The 15,000-nt window shown below is 40.5% G+C and overlaps 1 protein-coding gene across 10 annotated transcripts in view; it reads right to left on the bottom strand.

Annotated features, from left to right (window-relative positions):
- Positions 1–15,000, bottom strand: part of ARAP2 (ArfGAP with RhoGAP domain, ankyrin repeat and PH domain 2) — a 156,132-nt gene that overhangs the window by 94,738 nt on the left and 46,394 nt on the right. For all 10 annotated transcript variants that reach the window (XR_004984430.2, XR_004984429.2, XM_036418854.2 and 7 more), the window contains 2 exons: positions 9,218–9,338; positions 759–937 (listed from right to left, as the gene is read on the bottom strand). Coding sequence is in view for 8 of the 10 variants with exons in the window: in XM_036418854.2 (XP_036274747.1) it covers positions 759–937; positions 9,218–9,338 (300 nt within the window). In the remaining 2 variants the exon portion in view is untranslated. The remainder of the gene's footprint in view (positions 1–758; positions 938–9,217; positions 9,339–15,000) is intronic.

Raw genomic sequence — 15,000 nt, 5'->3', positions numbered from 1 at the left:
CTAAACATTTAATATATTCTAAGCTGAAAGATTAGATAAGAATTAATTCCCAAAAAGGGATAAGGAATGTTCTTATACATATTAAAAACAAGATATGTTAGAGAAAGGGAGGACTACAGAATCAAATGAAGTTAATAAAATTTATTAAACTTTATTTTAACATCAGTAGCTCCTAACATTGAAACTTTCTATTGAGTCTTTCCATATTAACCAAATTCAATAACAAGTTAAGCCTATTTTATTCACATTTATGTGATATGTGTTTTTATGTGCATATGTATGAATGCGTGTATATCAATCACTTGTTTCTAGTAAATTATTTCCTCTGCTAAAACAAAAAAGCCAAAATGCTGTAAACTCAAGAAAATACATGCTTTTCTCTATAATTTTGTCACAAAAACAAAAGAAACACAAGAGGTGCCTATTTCATCAACAGCGGTAATGTGTAATTTGTTCTTCATTACTTTCTCATGTAGTTTTATGATGTTACTTCCACTAAGGAATACTTTGTAAACATTATTTTCAATGATTCTATTCCTCAGTCCCTTAGAAAGGTGATGTCTAGTCTCAACTCTAATAGAGATGACATTTTTTGCTGCTGAATGAACTGAGAAAATTCAGCAAAACAACTTTGTTATATTTAGTGGAATACTCAAGGCATAGGCAGGACTGTAAGTAAAAACACTAATAAGCCCAACAGAACACAGCAGCTAATGTAAGCAGGGACTGCAATTTGCAATTGCAGTAACACAGCTCACCTGTTCGTTTTTGCAGAGCCACACGCTGCTTCCACTTAACACAGTAAAAACTTTGGCTTTATAACCTCTCAATTCAAGATATCCACACTTCTCAGGTGCAGCAGCTGCTTGAGACTGCGAGGAGGGGGACTGCGATTTCAGTGCATTTAGGAGTATGCCGACCCAGTCATTTCTCTCCTCTGAAAATAAAGAAGGGAACAAAATACATGTATTCATACTTACATACATTATACACACATAGGAACAGGGACCAGGAACCTACTCTCCCTCTCTACAAACAGATAATGCGAAGATTCTTTCCCACCAGTACACTGTGCATGCTGCTGCAGGCAGGGCCAATACTCAATTCTGTAAGGAAAAGCAAATAACACACACTACTCAGTTGTCCTGTATTCCAGTGACACTGGCTCCGCCTTGGAGCTTATCAGAAATGCACACTCTCAGACCCGCCCCCAGACATGATGAAGAAGAATCTTCCTTTCAGCCTGGCCGGCATGGCTCAGTGGTGGAGCATTGACCTACGAATAAGGAAGTCATGGTTCAATTCCTAATCAGGGCACATGCCCAGGTTGCAGGCTCAATCCCCAGTGTGGGAGCAGGCAGGAGGCAACCGATCAATGATTCTCTCTCACCACTGATGTTTCTATCTCTCTCCCTCTCCCTTCTTCTCTGAAATCAATAAAAATATATTTATTTAAAAAACAAAAAACAAAAAAACAAATCTTCCTTTTAACAAGGTCCCCGTGTGACCTATGTCCATGTTCATGTTTCAAAAGCACTGTTTTAGATTATTTGTGAGATTGATTTTTTTTTTCTTTAATAGAAGAAAGTAATAATGTGACCAAATAATTTTCATACTGTCTGGGCAATGAAGTTACTCAAATGCCCAGAAAATTATTACTTTCCATCACTGAAAATATATAATAGTAAAGGGTATGCTGCCTGATATTCACTCACCCATTCCATTCTCACATTTGGCAAATTGAAATTTGGGTTTCTCACTTTTTTCCACAAAAGCTAAGTGACCGTCATCTATGTGTAACACACTGTTACAGGAACAAGAATTTTTTTTTTAATCTACTCCCCAAAGAGCAACCAAAGCTATAAGGCAAGTTAGATATAAACACATAATGAAACACAAATCTACATATATAAAAGGCTAATATGCAAAGTGTCCCCTCAGGAGTTCTACTGGGAGTTCCATCACTCACTATGACATGCACTGACCACCAGGGGGGTGGCAAAGTACAAAGGAAGGCCCCTACTGCCAGCCTGAAGGCCCCAATGGGCCCTGACTGCCAGCTGGCACAGGAATTTCATGCACTGGGTCTCTAGTGCCATAAATATTAATCAAATAGTATCAAATAATAAATGTCAATTTAATGAAGGTAAGTGATTTGCTGAAGATCACACAGCAAGTTAGTGTTCAAATTAAGAGAATCAAATATTTTCACTGTCAGACAATTGTTGCTGGCACTATGAAAAGAGGGAAGTTTATGGTAGGTCTTGAGAACAAGGAGCAATTGAAAAGACAAAACAGGTTTAGGATAGGAGAGAGAAGAGCAGAATATTATAACTTTAAGCAGAGGAAAACACAAGAAAAAAAGCAAAACAAATCAACATGTACTCAAGGACCAACTTATAGATGAACATATTCATAATTTTTAAACACACAAGAAAATAATGGGGAAAAGTGCTATAAATTCTCTCCAGAATCTGTGCAAGAAATTTTATCTTTATTACAGAGGCAAAGGAAATTCAAGATTCTTAACAAGGAAGGGGCATGATTAAGATGATGATAGGTAGACCAAAAAGAAAGCTTGGAGATTCAGGAATAAGACAAGAGAGTCTTAAAAGTACAATGAAACTGGAAACAAAATAACTTATAAAGAGCTAAGACATTAAAAGGAGTAAAAAGTAGCTGAGGCTTTGAATATATTTGACAGGTGTTCACAAAAATTAGGTTACTCAGAATAACAGGTGCCTAGGTGTCATGAATTGAAAATTCCATTTTATTAACAGACTTCCTCAGGTTCTCAGTGTCCATGAGCTTCTAGGAAGACTGAGAGCAACATGCAAATGAATGCAATTTATACCAGAGCAGACAGACCCAGGTATGTGGATAAACGTTTAATATAAAAGAAGAAGAAATGGACAAACCTTGAATTACAACTGTATCTATGAGACTGGAAAATTGGTTAGGGGGGAAAAAAAAAAAAAGAGAGAGAGAGTGAGAGATGGATATCAAGGCAAAATAGAATTCCAGGTAAAAAAAAATTTGAAGGAGGAAGAGACTCTTAACCAAAGCATGGGAAATTGAGCAATGTCTTAGAGACTTCTAGGACAGGTTTTGCCAGAATAACTCCATTGTAAATTGAGTTATTACATAGTTTCCATATTAGACTTGCTGACATTAAAATATGAGTTATTTCATAATAGAACCCTTAATTCTAATTATCTTTGTATTTGCTCACCCTGAAAACTACTAAAAACAGTTATTTCATAATATGTCTTAATTTTAAAATTATCTTCCTTCTTGCCTGTCTTCAAGTCGACTAAAAACAGTTAGTTGTGTCTTTAATGGCCAAGACCAAAATATTTGTTAAACTCTCATTCAACAATGTGTATGGCATGTGTTCCATAATCCCCAGGTAACAGAGCTTGTTCCTATATATCAGGACAAAATATTTACTGAATTCCCCTGGCATCATTATAAACTAAAAGACATAAAACCTTCCAGTAAAGAGGTCAATGTCAATAGGCAGTAGCTATTCTACATTTTGCATCCACATAAACAGATCCGGATTGTACAATAATAATTTATTATATTTTCAGTTATGACAACAGACCTTCCATTTAACTTGGTTATTACTCATGATCATTAGTTTCAACACAAATGATATCCCTGCTAAGTAAACAGTAGGTAAGTTTTGGCTGTGTTCATCCACCTAAGTCACTGAGTTTGAAATGCTGGTTATACTTTTACGTTGCGGCCTCTGGATTACTATGAGCATAGGTCTCAGTGTCTGGAAATAATTTGAAACAGGCAATTGCACCTGTTGGACTTAAGCAAATTATGGCTTCATCTCAACAAATGTTTCCCTTACAGCCTAAAGAATTACCTCGCTCTTAAAAGCCTCCTCTACTAATAGGAAGGAAACTGTCAGGAAGAAGACTAGGAATTAATAGTAACATTCAGTGTATTCTAATAACCTACGACAATAGAGATAAACAATGATGCAGACAATTCAAACACAACAAAATGGATTACAAATTGCACTTGGTATGTGGCTGTATGGCGTGTGCTTCCTTAAGCATGGTAAATATGCTTGGTAAGTCACAATATTCCAAAACAAATAATGATTTTTTTTTCCCCCTTTGGGCAAAGTGTCTTGGGCAAAGCTAGATGCTATGCTAGCTTTTGCCAGCTCTTCACACCAAGGTACTTTTATTCTTTCCAATAACAAATATTTCTTGAGTGTGTCCATGCACCATTCCTTCTGAGGATATGCTTTGACCTAGATATGGCCCTGCTCAAAGTAGAATATTTCAGGTGAGAGTAAGAAAAAAAAAGTGTGGGGGGGGAGAAGTAGAAGAAACAAATTGCCACCTTCTTGAAATTATGCTAGAATGTAAGTAAAAGATAACAGGAATTCCCTCAAACCTCAAATTAGTTCTTGAGGTGTTCAGGAATGCCAACTGTGGTATACTACTCAAAAAAAAAAAAGGAAATTTTAAAAAAATTCAACAGCAGAGAATACTGGATTAAAGCTCTCCAGACTACTGAATTTAGTAGTACGCATAAATATTAGCAACAAAGGATATATTACACTAGGTATTACTATGCAAGGGCTGTGTGACAGATTAATAACAGAATCTAACCAAGTTTAAATGGACCCTTACTTTTGATATAATCTGATAACAGTGCTGTTGTTTTTTTAAATCACTCAAAGTAACCCATGTTCAATCTTAGGGAAGGAAGTATTGCACACTGGGCTTGTCCTTGAAATCAATAACCAATCATTCATACAAATATTTACTGAGTGCCCACTACCACCCAACACCTATTGTGAACACCAGGAATGGAAGAAGGAACACCGATCATGGCCTCGCTCTGCTGGAGTTCACCACACTCTGTGCGGAAAGGAAGGCAATAACATACAGAAAAGCCTGTTACACAGTGAGGTGTGCCATAGGATAAAATGAAGAATGAGATGAGGGATACTGGGAGGTGCTATTTTGTATAGACTAATAGAAAAGGCCTAGGAAGGTGATGGTGAAGCAAAAGCTGAAAGGAAGTGGGAGTCATAGATCATGTCAGGAGGAAGGCTGCAGGAGGAACATTCGGGAATAAAAAACAAAAAATACACACACAAAAAGTAGCAAGTGTTAAGACCCCAAAACAACGGCAGGTTTGACCAGTTAAGGAGAGCACAGGAGACAAAGACAGCGGGACCAGGACCACCCACGAGGGGCTTTTGGGCATCCTAGGGGCTGTCCTCTCAGGGAGATGGAAAGACACAGACCACCTGGAGTGGACCGCCATGACCTGACGTTCTTGCTGAGGGATTGCTCTGACAGCTGTAGTGAGAATATGACTGTTGTCAACCAAGGGAGGTTCATACAATGATCCAGACACACAGGGTGGCTTGTATTACTAGTAGAGTGGAAGTGGTGGACTGTTGAGTATTGGCCTGAATACAGACATAATTCCCAACTCAGACTGGTAAGATCTGCTGATGGACTAGATGTGACGTAGCAGAGAGAGAAAGACAGGAAAATGACTCACAGTATGTGGCCGACTGTATCATGAGAGGCCTATCAAAGGATGCAACAGAGAACTGTTCATCGCCCGGCTCTCCCTCTGGGGAGCAAATGTGCCATGCCTTTATTCTGGAACACTGGCGATTCCAAAACAGCTAAGAATGCTTGCCCCAAACAACTAAGGGGAATTGATGTTTTTTAGCTCAAGTGTTCTTTAAAAATAAAAGAAGGGAGGAGGGGCGGGAAGGGATGGGGCAAACCTTGCGGTATTGTAGTGCCCACTGGAGGGCTGTGTGGCACAGTCTAGATTTCTAGACTCTAGAAACATGGCTGGGAAAATGATCCTTCCTGTCCCCCAGGAGTCCAGAAGGGGCGAAGATGGACAGGAACACGGGACCTGCAGCTGAGAGTCAGTGCTGCAAGTGGCGTGGGAAGGACAGGGACCCCGCGGAATTCTCAAGCCCCGCTTTAACGCTGAGAGCTGCTCCCTCAAACAGCACCTGCTTTTTGAATGTGTGCGGTGACACGTCTGCATGTGTCCACAGGTGCCAAGGGGATACAGATAAATGAAGAGATCCTTAGCTTCCATGACCAGGGCCCATGGCTCTGCTTGAGAACAAAAAGAATCAGGCTACGTTTTCTATATGAGGAAGAGCACTTTTAAAATGCTATTATTTCAACTAAGAGAATGACAGCATTGCACGAGGCAACAGGGGGGGATTGAGCCTTTGACAATGTGCAGAGAAAAGTTGCCAAATTGTCACCTTGTCTGAGAAGGGGGTGCTGTGCAGCACTGTGGAAGGAGTGACACTGGTTTCAGGGGAGGCGGGGAGCGGCTGTATGTAGGTCACTCGGAACCTTCCTGCCCAAAGTGAAGAATTCATCTGTTAGGAGAGGAAACCGTTTCCTCTTTTGGTTCTAAATGTTAGTCTTGTATGATGAATGGGATGGACACAAAGTTTAATTTGGCTTAAAATTCATTAAGTCAAATCTTTCATAAACCATATTTCATTTGACTGATTTCTCAGTTCCCCACAAAATAAAAGGTAATCATTTGTATACATGGAAGGAAAAGAACACTTAATGATACATAATCAGAATCTTGTTGAAGGTTCCATACTAAAGATATGGACACTAATATAGCATTTATGTATATGTACATGTACAAGTTACACAGACACACACACACGCACACACAACACATACATCACTACATCCTCTTATCTTTATTTTTATTTTATTTTTTAATATATTTTTATTGATTTCAGAGAGGAATGGAGAGGGAGAGAGAGGGGGAGAGAGAGAGAGAGAGAGAGAGAGAGAGAGAGAGAGAGAGAGAGAGAGAGAGAGAGAGGCGCATCAATGATGAGAGAAAATCATTGATTGGCTGCCTCCTTCACACCCTCCCACTAGGGCCTGCAACCCAGGCATATGCCCGGATCAGGAATTGAACCATGACCTCCTGGTTCATAGATCGATGCTCAACCACTGAGCCTTTATGACTGGCTACATCCATTTACTTTTGAAAATGTGACTTGTTACTCTGTAAAAATGACTTTCAATGAAAAGAACTTGAAAATTACCTTCAGTAATTCTATGTGAATAGAGTCTCCATTTTCACTAAAGCAGTATTTTCATGCTTTCAAAAATTAAGGACCTAAACTTAATTTAATAAATAACTTATATCAAAGTTAATGAAATTCTTATACTAAGTTCCTATCACAAAGATGAACTATGTATCACAGACAGATTCAAGGGTCCGCTATAAACACATAACTTTTCAACGTGTGGGTTGAAAATTCCACTTAAAGAAAGTGTGCCTGTTTAACCTCTAACTGCAGCAAGTAAATATGGCTAACCACTGTAGAAACTTGACTTGGCATGTCTATCTTAAAATGCAGGCCACGTGGCAAATGTGGGATTCACTCTGACAGGCCAAGGGGAAGGTGATAAGCACTTCAAAGACACAGGCAGTCACCTTCGGGGCCCTGGAAACCAAAGCAGAAGGGAAGATCACCATGAGAGCCGGCCGAGAGGAGCGATGCCATGTGTTTGAAGAAATAGCCTAAGAGAAAATCACGATTTCAGAGACAAGTTCCATATCGAGCATCACAACTGAGGGTAACTTTCTGAATCTTAGGCAATGAATCACAAAAAGTGGCTTCTCCCAGAAGCAGCCGGTCTATATAGAGTGCTCTAGGGCAGGGCAGGGTTGGCGAGCTTTCTTTCTGTAAAGGGGCGGACAGTAATATCTCAGGCCCCCCTGGCCATACAGGCTGTGCTGTAACAGCTCAGCACTGCCACTGAGGCACAGGCAGCTGTGAGAGGAGGTGTCAGTGAACGACGGAGGTTGGGATCGAACAAGCCTGTGTGCACGGACACAGGCCGTGAGCCACACTTAGGCACCTGGACGTGTTGTTTCAGCCCCTGCGAAAGCGCTCAACGTTTGTCTAACAGCAAGTAAGAAACACTTTCACATTACTTGGGTGCAATATATGCATCGGTGTGTTTCACAATAAATTATTTAGACACACCAGAAGCAATGTACTTTGGTATTTCTTACTCTTTTTTTTTATGTCTGTTTGGTATTTTGTTTTGTTTGAGTGTTTTTTGTTTTTGTATTTGTTATGCCATTAGAAACCACCAAGTTGCTCTCACAAGTGGTGAGTGAGTCAAAAGAGCTGCTCCAATATAAACAGCAGCTGGGACTTACTCATTTACTGACTATCCCAAGCCATATAGGAAGCTTTCGAGAAATAAATAATATGTATGGAATGTTTTCTATGTGCCATGCCCAAGCGCATGTTCTAGGAATCGAGCAATTTAAAAATAAATAAATATTGCTCCATAACAGTTAGTACTGTTGTAGTTTATAGAAAGTGAATGCACATATGTATAAAATGGAATAATTAAATTACCTACATATATCATGAAAGTATTGTGAAAATGAGTAAGTTTCACCTTTATTCAAATAACTAAGTATCAAGAAATAAAAGTACTTTTAAAAATCTAGTTGAGCTATAATCTAAAAGTGGGCTTTAAAATAAGTTAAAATTCTATTTAATTAATGAATAGAGCCTTACCTATGTTATTTAAAAGTAGTGGTGTTTATAGTAATGATGCTATTGGCAGTTAATCAAAATACACAACAGAAAATCTTAATTCCCCTGGCTCTAGTTCCCTCTCTCTCACCCAGAAAGTCAGAGAAGGTTTAAAGGTTTAGATTATATCACCAAACAACACAATAATGTATATCAATTTTCACCATCAAGTGACCTGTAGCAGCTGATGCAGGTGAAAATATTCAATAAAAAGAAAAGATGCTGCAAAATCTATGTTAGAACCACAACTGTGCCTGTGTGTTCAGTTAAAGCCTGCTGTAAAACTAACCTTGGGATGACAAGAAAGGCAAATTTTTGCATATTAAATAATTATTTTGCATTATTATCCATAAGAGCAGAGATGTTTGTCTCCTTTTTTTTTCATTGCTGTATACTCAGGATTTAAAAGAGCCCTTGACCCTTAGTAGATCCTCACTAAGTATTACTGCATGCAAGAAGAGTGAATAAATACTTGTCAACTTGCTTATGGCATTCAAAAATTAACGTAACATGTAAATTATGTAAAAGTAACATACTTAAAGATTTCTTGAATATCTGCGAGTTGTTTTCATAGGGACAAAGAAATAATCTTACCTTCTTTTTCTACTCTAAACACAAAAGTTCTTTGTGTTGTAACAACCTCAAATTTGTTGTCTCCTTGAACTCGTACTGTAGATATAGCAGAAAGGGGTATTATTCCTTTTGAGTACTTCTCCTATATTGGTTAGAGAAAAAGATACACAAATGAAAACATTAAAATTCTTTTGATCTTATTGGGGGAAGGGGGATAAAGAATGGCACAACATTTAAAAGTGGTTCTCTTTCCTGGTTTCATCTAAATTGCTTAAATGACATACAAATAGTAGATATCCTAACAGACACTTAATACTCCAAGAAAAGAAGATATTAAATGTTCCTTTCAAGTAAAATGTCTTCAGTAGTCTCTACATCTAGAATTAAAAGGCAAAGAATGAAATACAAATAATCATACTAGACTAGCATTATCTATATAGCTCCAAAGAACAGCAGTTTGGTCTTTAAAACAATCTGGTTAAAATGATTTTATGGTGTTTGCAGGCATCTGCTGGCCATAACAGGTACTGTAACTGAACCATTTCAAAATGACTGCTCTTACATATTATGAACAACAATAATATATCTAAGAAACAAGACTGTTGGATTATATCAATTACTCATATTCCTCAATGCTCTGATGATGATTATCTTAAACTCATACCTGCCTCACTTCACTTCTTATTCCCCCCAATGACAAAAGAAGGAAAAAATATAGATGTGGCTGTTTGCAATCGAGATATAGATACAGATCATAATTTTGCTCAAGAGGGTCCTCCTTAAGGCTCTTGGTAACCCTGTCTTCATTTACCTGGACCCTCCTCAACCATTTGGCAAAATGACAGTCACACAAAGTCCACTGTTTACTAAGGGCACAGTGTTTAATGGGCCCTGTGTTGGAAAGGAAAATCTAGGAGAATAATGTACTCAACTATTCCATGCAGAGAACAAAAGCCAAGTTCAGATTCCCCCAGGGGTAAACTGCTACATCCAGCAGACAGCAAGGGACAGCCAGGTGAGGGACCGTCATTGTCAGCAACACGGCAGTCCTCTGGGAGGTTTATCCTCTGCTGGTTGAGAGGATATATTGTATACCCTGGCATTTCCTTAAATACTGTGATAGTTTCTTTCCCTCCAGAGCCTCTGTTCCAATCTCCCTTCCCTTTATGGATCCATCAAAATCCTACCAAAACTGAATGTGAGCCTGGCTGATTTGGCTCAATGACTGAGGATCAACCCATGAACCAAGAGATTGGTTCTAGGTAAGAGCATATGCCCAGGTTGCAGGCACAATCTCCAGTAGGGGCCGTGCAGGAGGCAGCCAATTGATGAAGTTCCTCTCTCATCGTGGTTTCTATCTCTTTATCCCTCTCCCTTCCTCTCTCTCTAAAAATCAATAAAAACACTTTTTAAAAACTGAATGTGCTACTTGAACTGTGATTTAGAAAGATGGGGTGGGCAACTTCTCAGAAAAAGAAGAGGGAAATGAGTATCTTCTCTTACAAAGTATCTTCTTGATATTTTCCTTTTTCTGTCTTCTCCCTTGCTATTTCAACTACCAATTTTATGCAGAGTATTCTAAAATCTGCTCCTTCCTTCCTTATCCATTTCAGTCAACTTCACTCCCATATTTTGAGTCATCCACAGTGCATATAAATGTACCATCAGCACCTCCAACTTTAACACTCAACTATCTCCTCAAAATATACTGTGCTTCTATATCTGTCCATTAAAATATTACTCTTCTAATCAATGAGTCCTCAACAGAACAGTCTTTGATCTGCGCTGACCTTTTGACCCACATAACTTGGGGCTCTCCCTTCAGCTACAGTGTCAGTGTGTTCCCTACTTCTCCCTGACTCCACTCTTTCCAGTCATAGTGACCTTCCTGAGGTCCCTTCAACATACCTTCTGCACACTCTATTTATTCTTCAAGGAATGGTTTTAAAATATTTTTAAAATTAAATGTATTCGGTTAATGAAATTATACAGTTTTCTTTTTTTTTTTAAATATATTTTATTGATTTTGTACAGAGAGGAAGGGAGAGAGATAGTTAGAAACATCGATGAGAGAGAGTCATCGATCAGCTGCCTCTTGCACACCCCCTACTGGGGATATGCCCGCAACCAAGGTACATGCCCTTGACTGGAATCGAACCCGGGACCTTTCAGTCCCCAAGCCGACGCTCTATCCATTGAGCCAAACTGGTTTCGGCGAAATTATACAGTTTTCAAGTGTACAGTCCTATGATACATCATTCATATATAGCATTGCGTGCCCACCAGCCTAAGTCAGATCCTCGTGTCCATCTCCATATATTTGACCCCCTTTACACCCTGTACTACCCTGCCCACCCACCGCTCTATCTGATAACCTCCATGCTGCTGTCTGTATCTATGAGTTTTTGTATGTCTTATTTGTTCATTAGTTGCTTTCAGTTCTATATGCCACATCAGTGAAATCACACGGTTCTTAACTTTTCCTATCTGATTTATTTCTTGAGGAATGTTTTTCATATCCAACTTCACAAAGCTAAAGGTGCCCCTGTGACTTTTTGCATTTCAGCATATGACATGCTCCTACAGAAAGCCTTTCTGACCAGCCTCCTCTCAGTCCCTCATCCTCACCCAGGCAGGTAAGCATAATTTAAGCTAATAGCAACCCATACCTATCCTTTATAACAAGTACTAAATGTAATTCAAATGATGATTTGTATACTTACTGTGTGACCATTTGGTTAATACAGTCTTCCCAGACAGACTGTGGTCACAGGTCTCTTTTCCTCACCACCTTTCACAAATCAGTTTTGTATAAATATGTTCAGAATGAATGAATTTTATGTCCAATCAATCACAGTTATATCAAACTCTGACAGCTCATCCTATCGCATAAAGAGGGAATATGCTAATTGATCCTCACATCATCACAAATATGGCAGCACCCATAGCCAATAAGGAGAGAATATGCTAAATGACTATCCCGCCCTCAAAGATGGCAGCACCCACAGCCAATAAGGAGGAAATATGTTAATTGACTGCCACATCCTCAAAAGATAGCAGATGGCGGCACCCACAGTCACAAGATGGTGGCGCCCAGTCCCCTCAGCACTGCCGGGGCAGCAGGCACTGAGCCACTCGGTGTGCCTGCCTCTGGATTTCCCCCGTCTCCTCAGCCCCGCAACCGCCCAAGGCTGCCTGAGGCACAGGGAAGTCTCAGATGGTGGCTGCCCAGCCGCCCAGGGACGCCCGAGGCTCAGGTAACCAGGGCTGACCAAGGCTTGTGCTGCTGGCAATGGCAACAGCACAGGTGTGATCGCCTTCCCCTGATTGCCAGGTGGCCTCCTGCCCCTGAGGGCTCCCGTACTGTGAGAGGGGGCAGGCTGGGCTGAGGGACCCCGCTCCAGTGCATGAATTTTCATGCACCGGGCCTCTAGTGTTTAATATGTTTCTAAGGTCCTTCTTTGAATCCCTCCACTGGCCTATACAGCCCACAGCTGAGCGCCTGACAGAGTGATGGCCAATTAGCATATTCCCTCTTTACCGCACACCTCCTGGTCTGCCTCCGCCCTTTCAGCTTGTCTTCCCTCTAACCTTTCTTGCATCTTGTTCATTTGTCACAGTTGGAGAAGAGAACAGGTTCACAGAGGAGGGTAAAAGGTGGATCTAGAAGTCTGTACAGGTTTTTCATGGTTGGCAATGGACAGGAAAGTTAGAAGGAAAGAGCAAAAACATGGAGATGAAAAGACATGTGCCAGGTTCCCACAGTGTGTCCAGACACTACTGAAAAGGCCATTGCCAGGAAATAAATGAAATGATGGGCTTTAACAAAGGAAATCCAATAAGTGTGGGTTACAATGGCAATACTAGGCAATACTAGAGCACTAAGGGCTCCAGCAATGACAGGGTCGGGGGGATGTCTCCCTTTTGTGCCGCAACCTAAGGCCTGGGAAAGGACACAGCACCCTGGGGACAGTGTGAGGCCTCTCCTGGCTGCAAGTGATTGAGACTAAACAGTCAAAAACCTAGAATATCCAAAACATTTGTACTTTGTCCTTTAGGTGATCCATTCTCCAATTTCAGTTTGCCTAAGAATTAGGTAAAGGAGCTTATAAAGGTACCAGTGACCTGGTACACAAAATTCATGCACATTAAAAGGAGATTAGAGTAAATAATTTAATATTACTATTTGCCCTTTCTCTATAATAGAAGTGTCAGAGATGAAAGAAAATTAGTAAAATATATATGAAAACCTTTCTCCTGTCAAAGTCTGGGGCTTACCACAGGACCCAGAGTCAAGTCCCCGTCCACCCACATGCATCCCAAAATCACATGAGACCCAGACCCGGGCCAGGCCCTTCATTGGGGAAGATCCAAGTACTACTCTTGTCAAGCCCTGCCAGACAGGGGGCATAGCCTCATGTCCAATGGCCCAATGCCAGGAGAGGGGGTGTGGCCTGTGGTCCCCAACCCAGACCGGGTCAAAGGGCATGCCTGGAGGTCCTCCATCAAGCCCCGCCAGGTGGGAAACATGGCCTGAGATCCCCTGTCAAGCCCCGCCAGGTCGGGGGCACAGCCTCAAGTCTCTCGTCAAGCACCACTGGGCAGGGGGGTGCAGTCTCAGGTCCCCTGGCCCAGTGATGAGGTGGGGGTCATGACCTGAGGGTCCATGTCAAGCCCCGCTAGACAGGGGTTGCAATTTGAAGTCCCTTACCCTGGTGGTGGGTTGGGAGGAGCATCCTGAGGTCCCCTAGCCCAGCTCCAGGACAGGAAGCACACCTTGAAATTCCCTGTCAGGCCCTGCTGAGTGGGGGACACAAGCTGAGGTCCCCTGTCAAGCCCCACAGGGCGGGGAAGGGCGTAGCTGATAATATACAAAAAGGTCCCTGCTGACTGCTCGTTAAGACTCCTTATGGGAACCTGGCCTCAGCTGTGGGTGCAGACATCTTTGTGATGGAGTGATGGTCAATTAGCATATCACCTCTTTATTAGATAGGATATTTCCAGTGAAATGATTATTTATTGAATAAAATATTACCATTAACTCATTTTTTTTCAGTAGGAAAAAATCAAGTAGCATTATAGAAAAAGAAACAGATATTTTAAAAAGGAGATTTTTTTCCTTTCTGTAGATATCTTTTAAGTGATTAAAAAAACAAGTCATTAAAAAAAGTAACAACTGACCTACATGCCTGTAATAATGAAATTAGATCTAACAAGTATCTATAGAAGAGTAGTAGAACAATTATCCAGAAATGATCAAAATGTACTTAACATGCTAAATACTGCATCACTTTAACCTCAGGAAGTTGTAGTTCCTCTAATGGCTCATTTACAATCTGTCATGGGATGATTATAAGATAAATCTCATAATTTTTGGCACTGTGGAGTTGCATTTATGTTTCTCTCCAAACAACACACACTGAAGACTAAAGACGATTTAGAAATAACAACTCAAGGACAATAGGCTCAAAATGACTATGTTTTCCAGAGTGTGAAATTTTCCTTAAAAGAAGAAATTTTAAAGCATCCCCTGAGCCTGTAACACACAGATATGTAGGTCAAGTTTGTCATTTATCTACCACTTTCAGACAATGAAACGACCACAGAGCAATTCTGCCCACAGCGGAGTGAGAGTGGGGCTGAGCTCTGTTTCTTGGCAGGTGATAAGATATCAAGGCTATGGGGATGCTGCCATTTTCAGTAACACAATGAGAAGTCCTCACGGAGACATGATTGAGCAGTGCTGAGAAAAGTGGAAGGAAATCAGGGAAACAGGCAACTCTGTGCACTGCTTCCTGAAAGCC

Source organism: Pipistrellus kuhlii, unplaced genomic scaffold, assembly GCF_014108245.1.
Source record: "Pipistrellus kuhlii isolate mPipKuh1 unplaced genomic scaffold, mPipKuh1.p scaffold_m20_p_1, whole genome shotgun sequence".
Taxonomy (NCBI): Eukaryota; Metazoa; Chordata; class Mammalia; order Chiroptera; family Vespertilionidae; genus Pipistrellus; species Pipistrellus kuhlii.
This window is presented reverse-complemented; position numbering and strand designations above follow the sequence as displayed.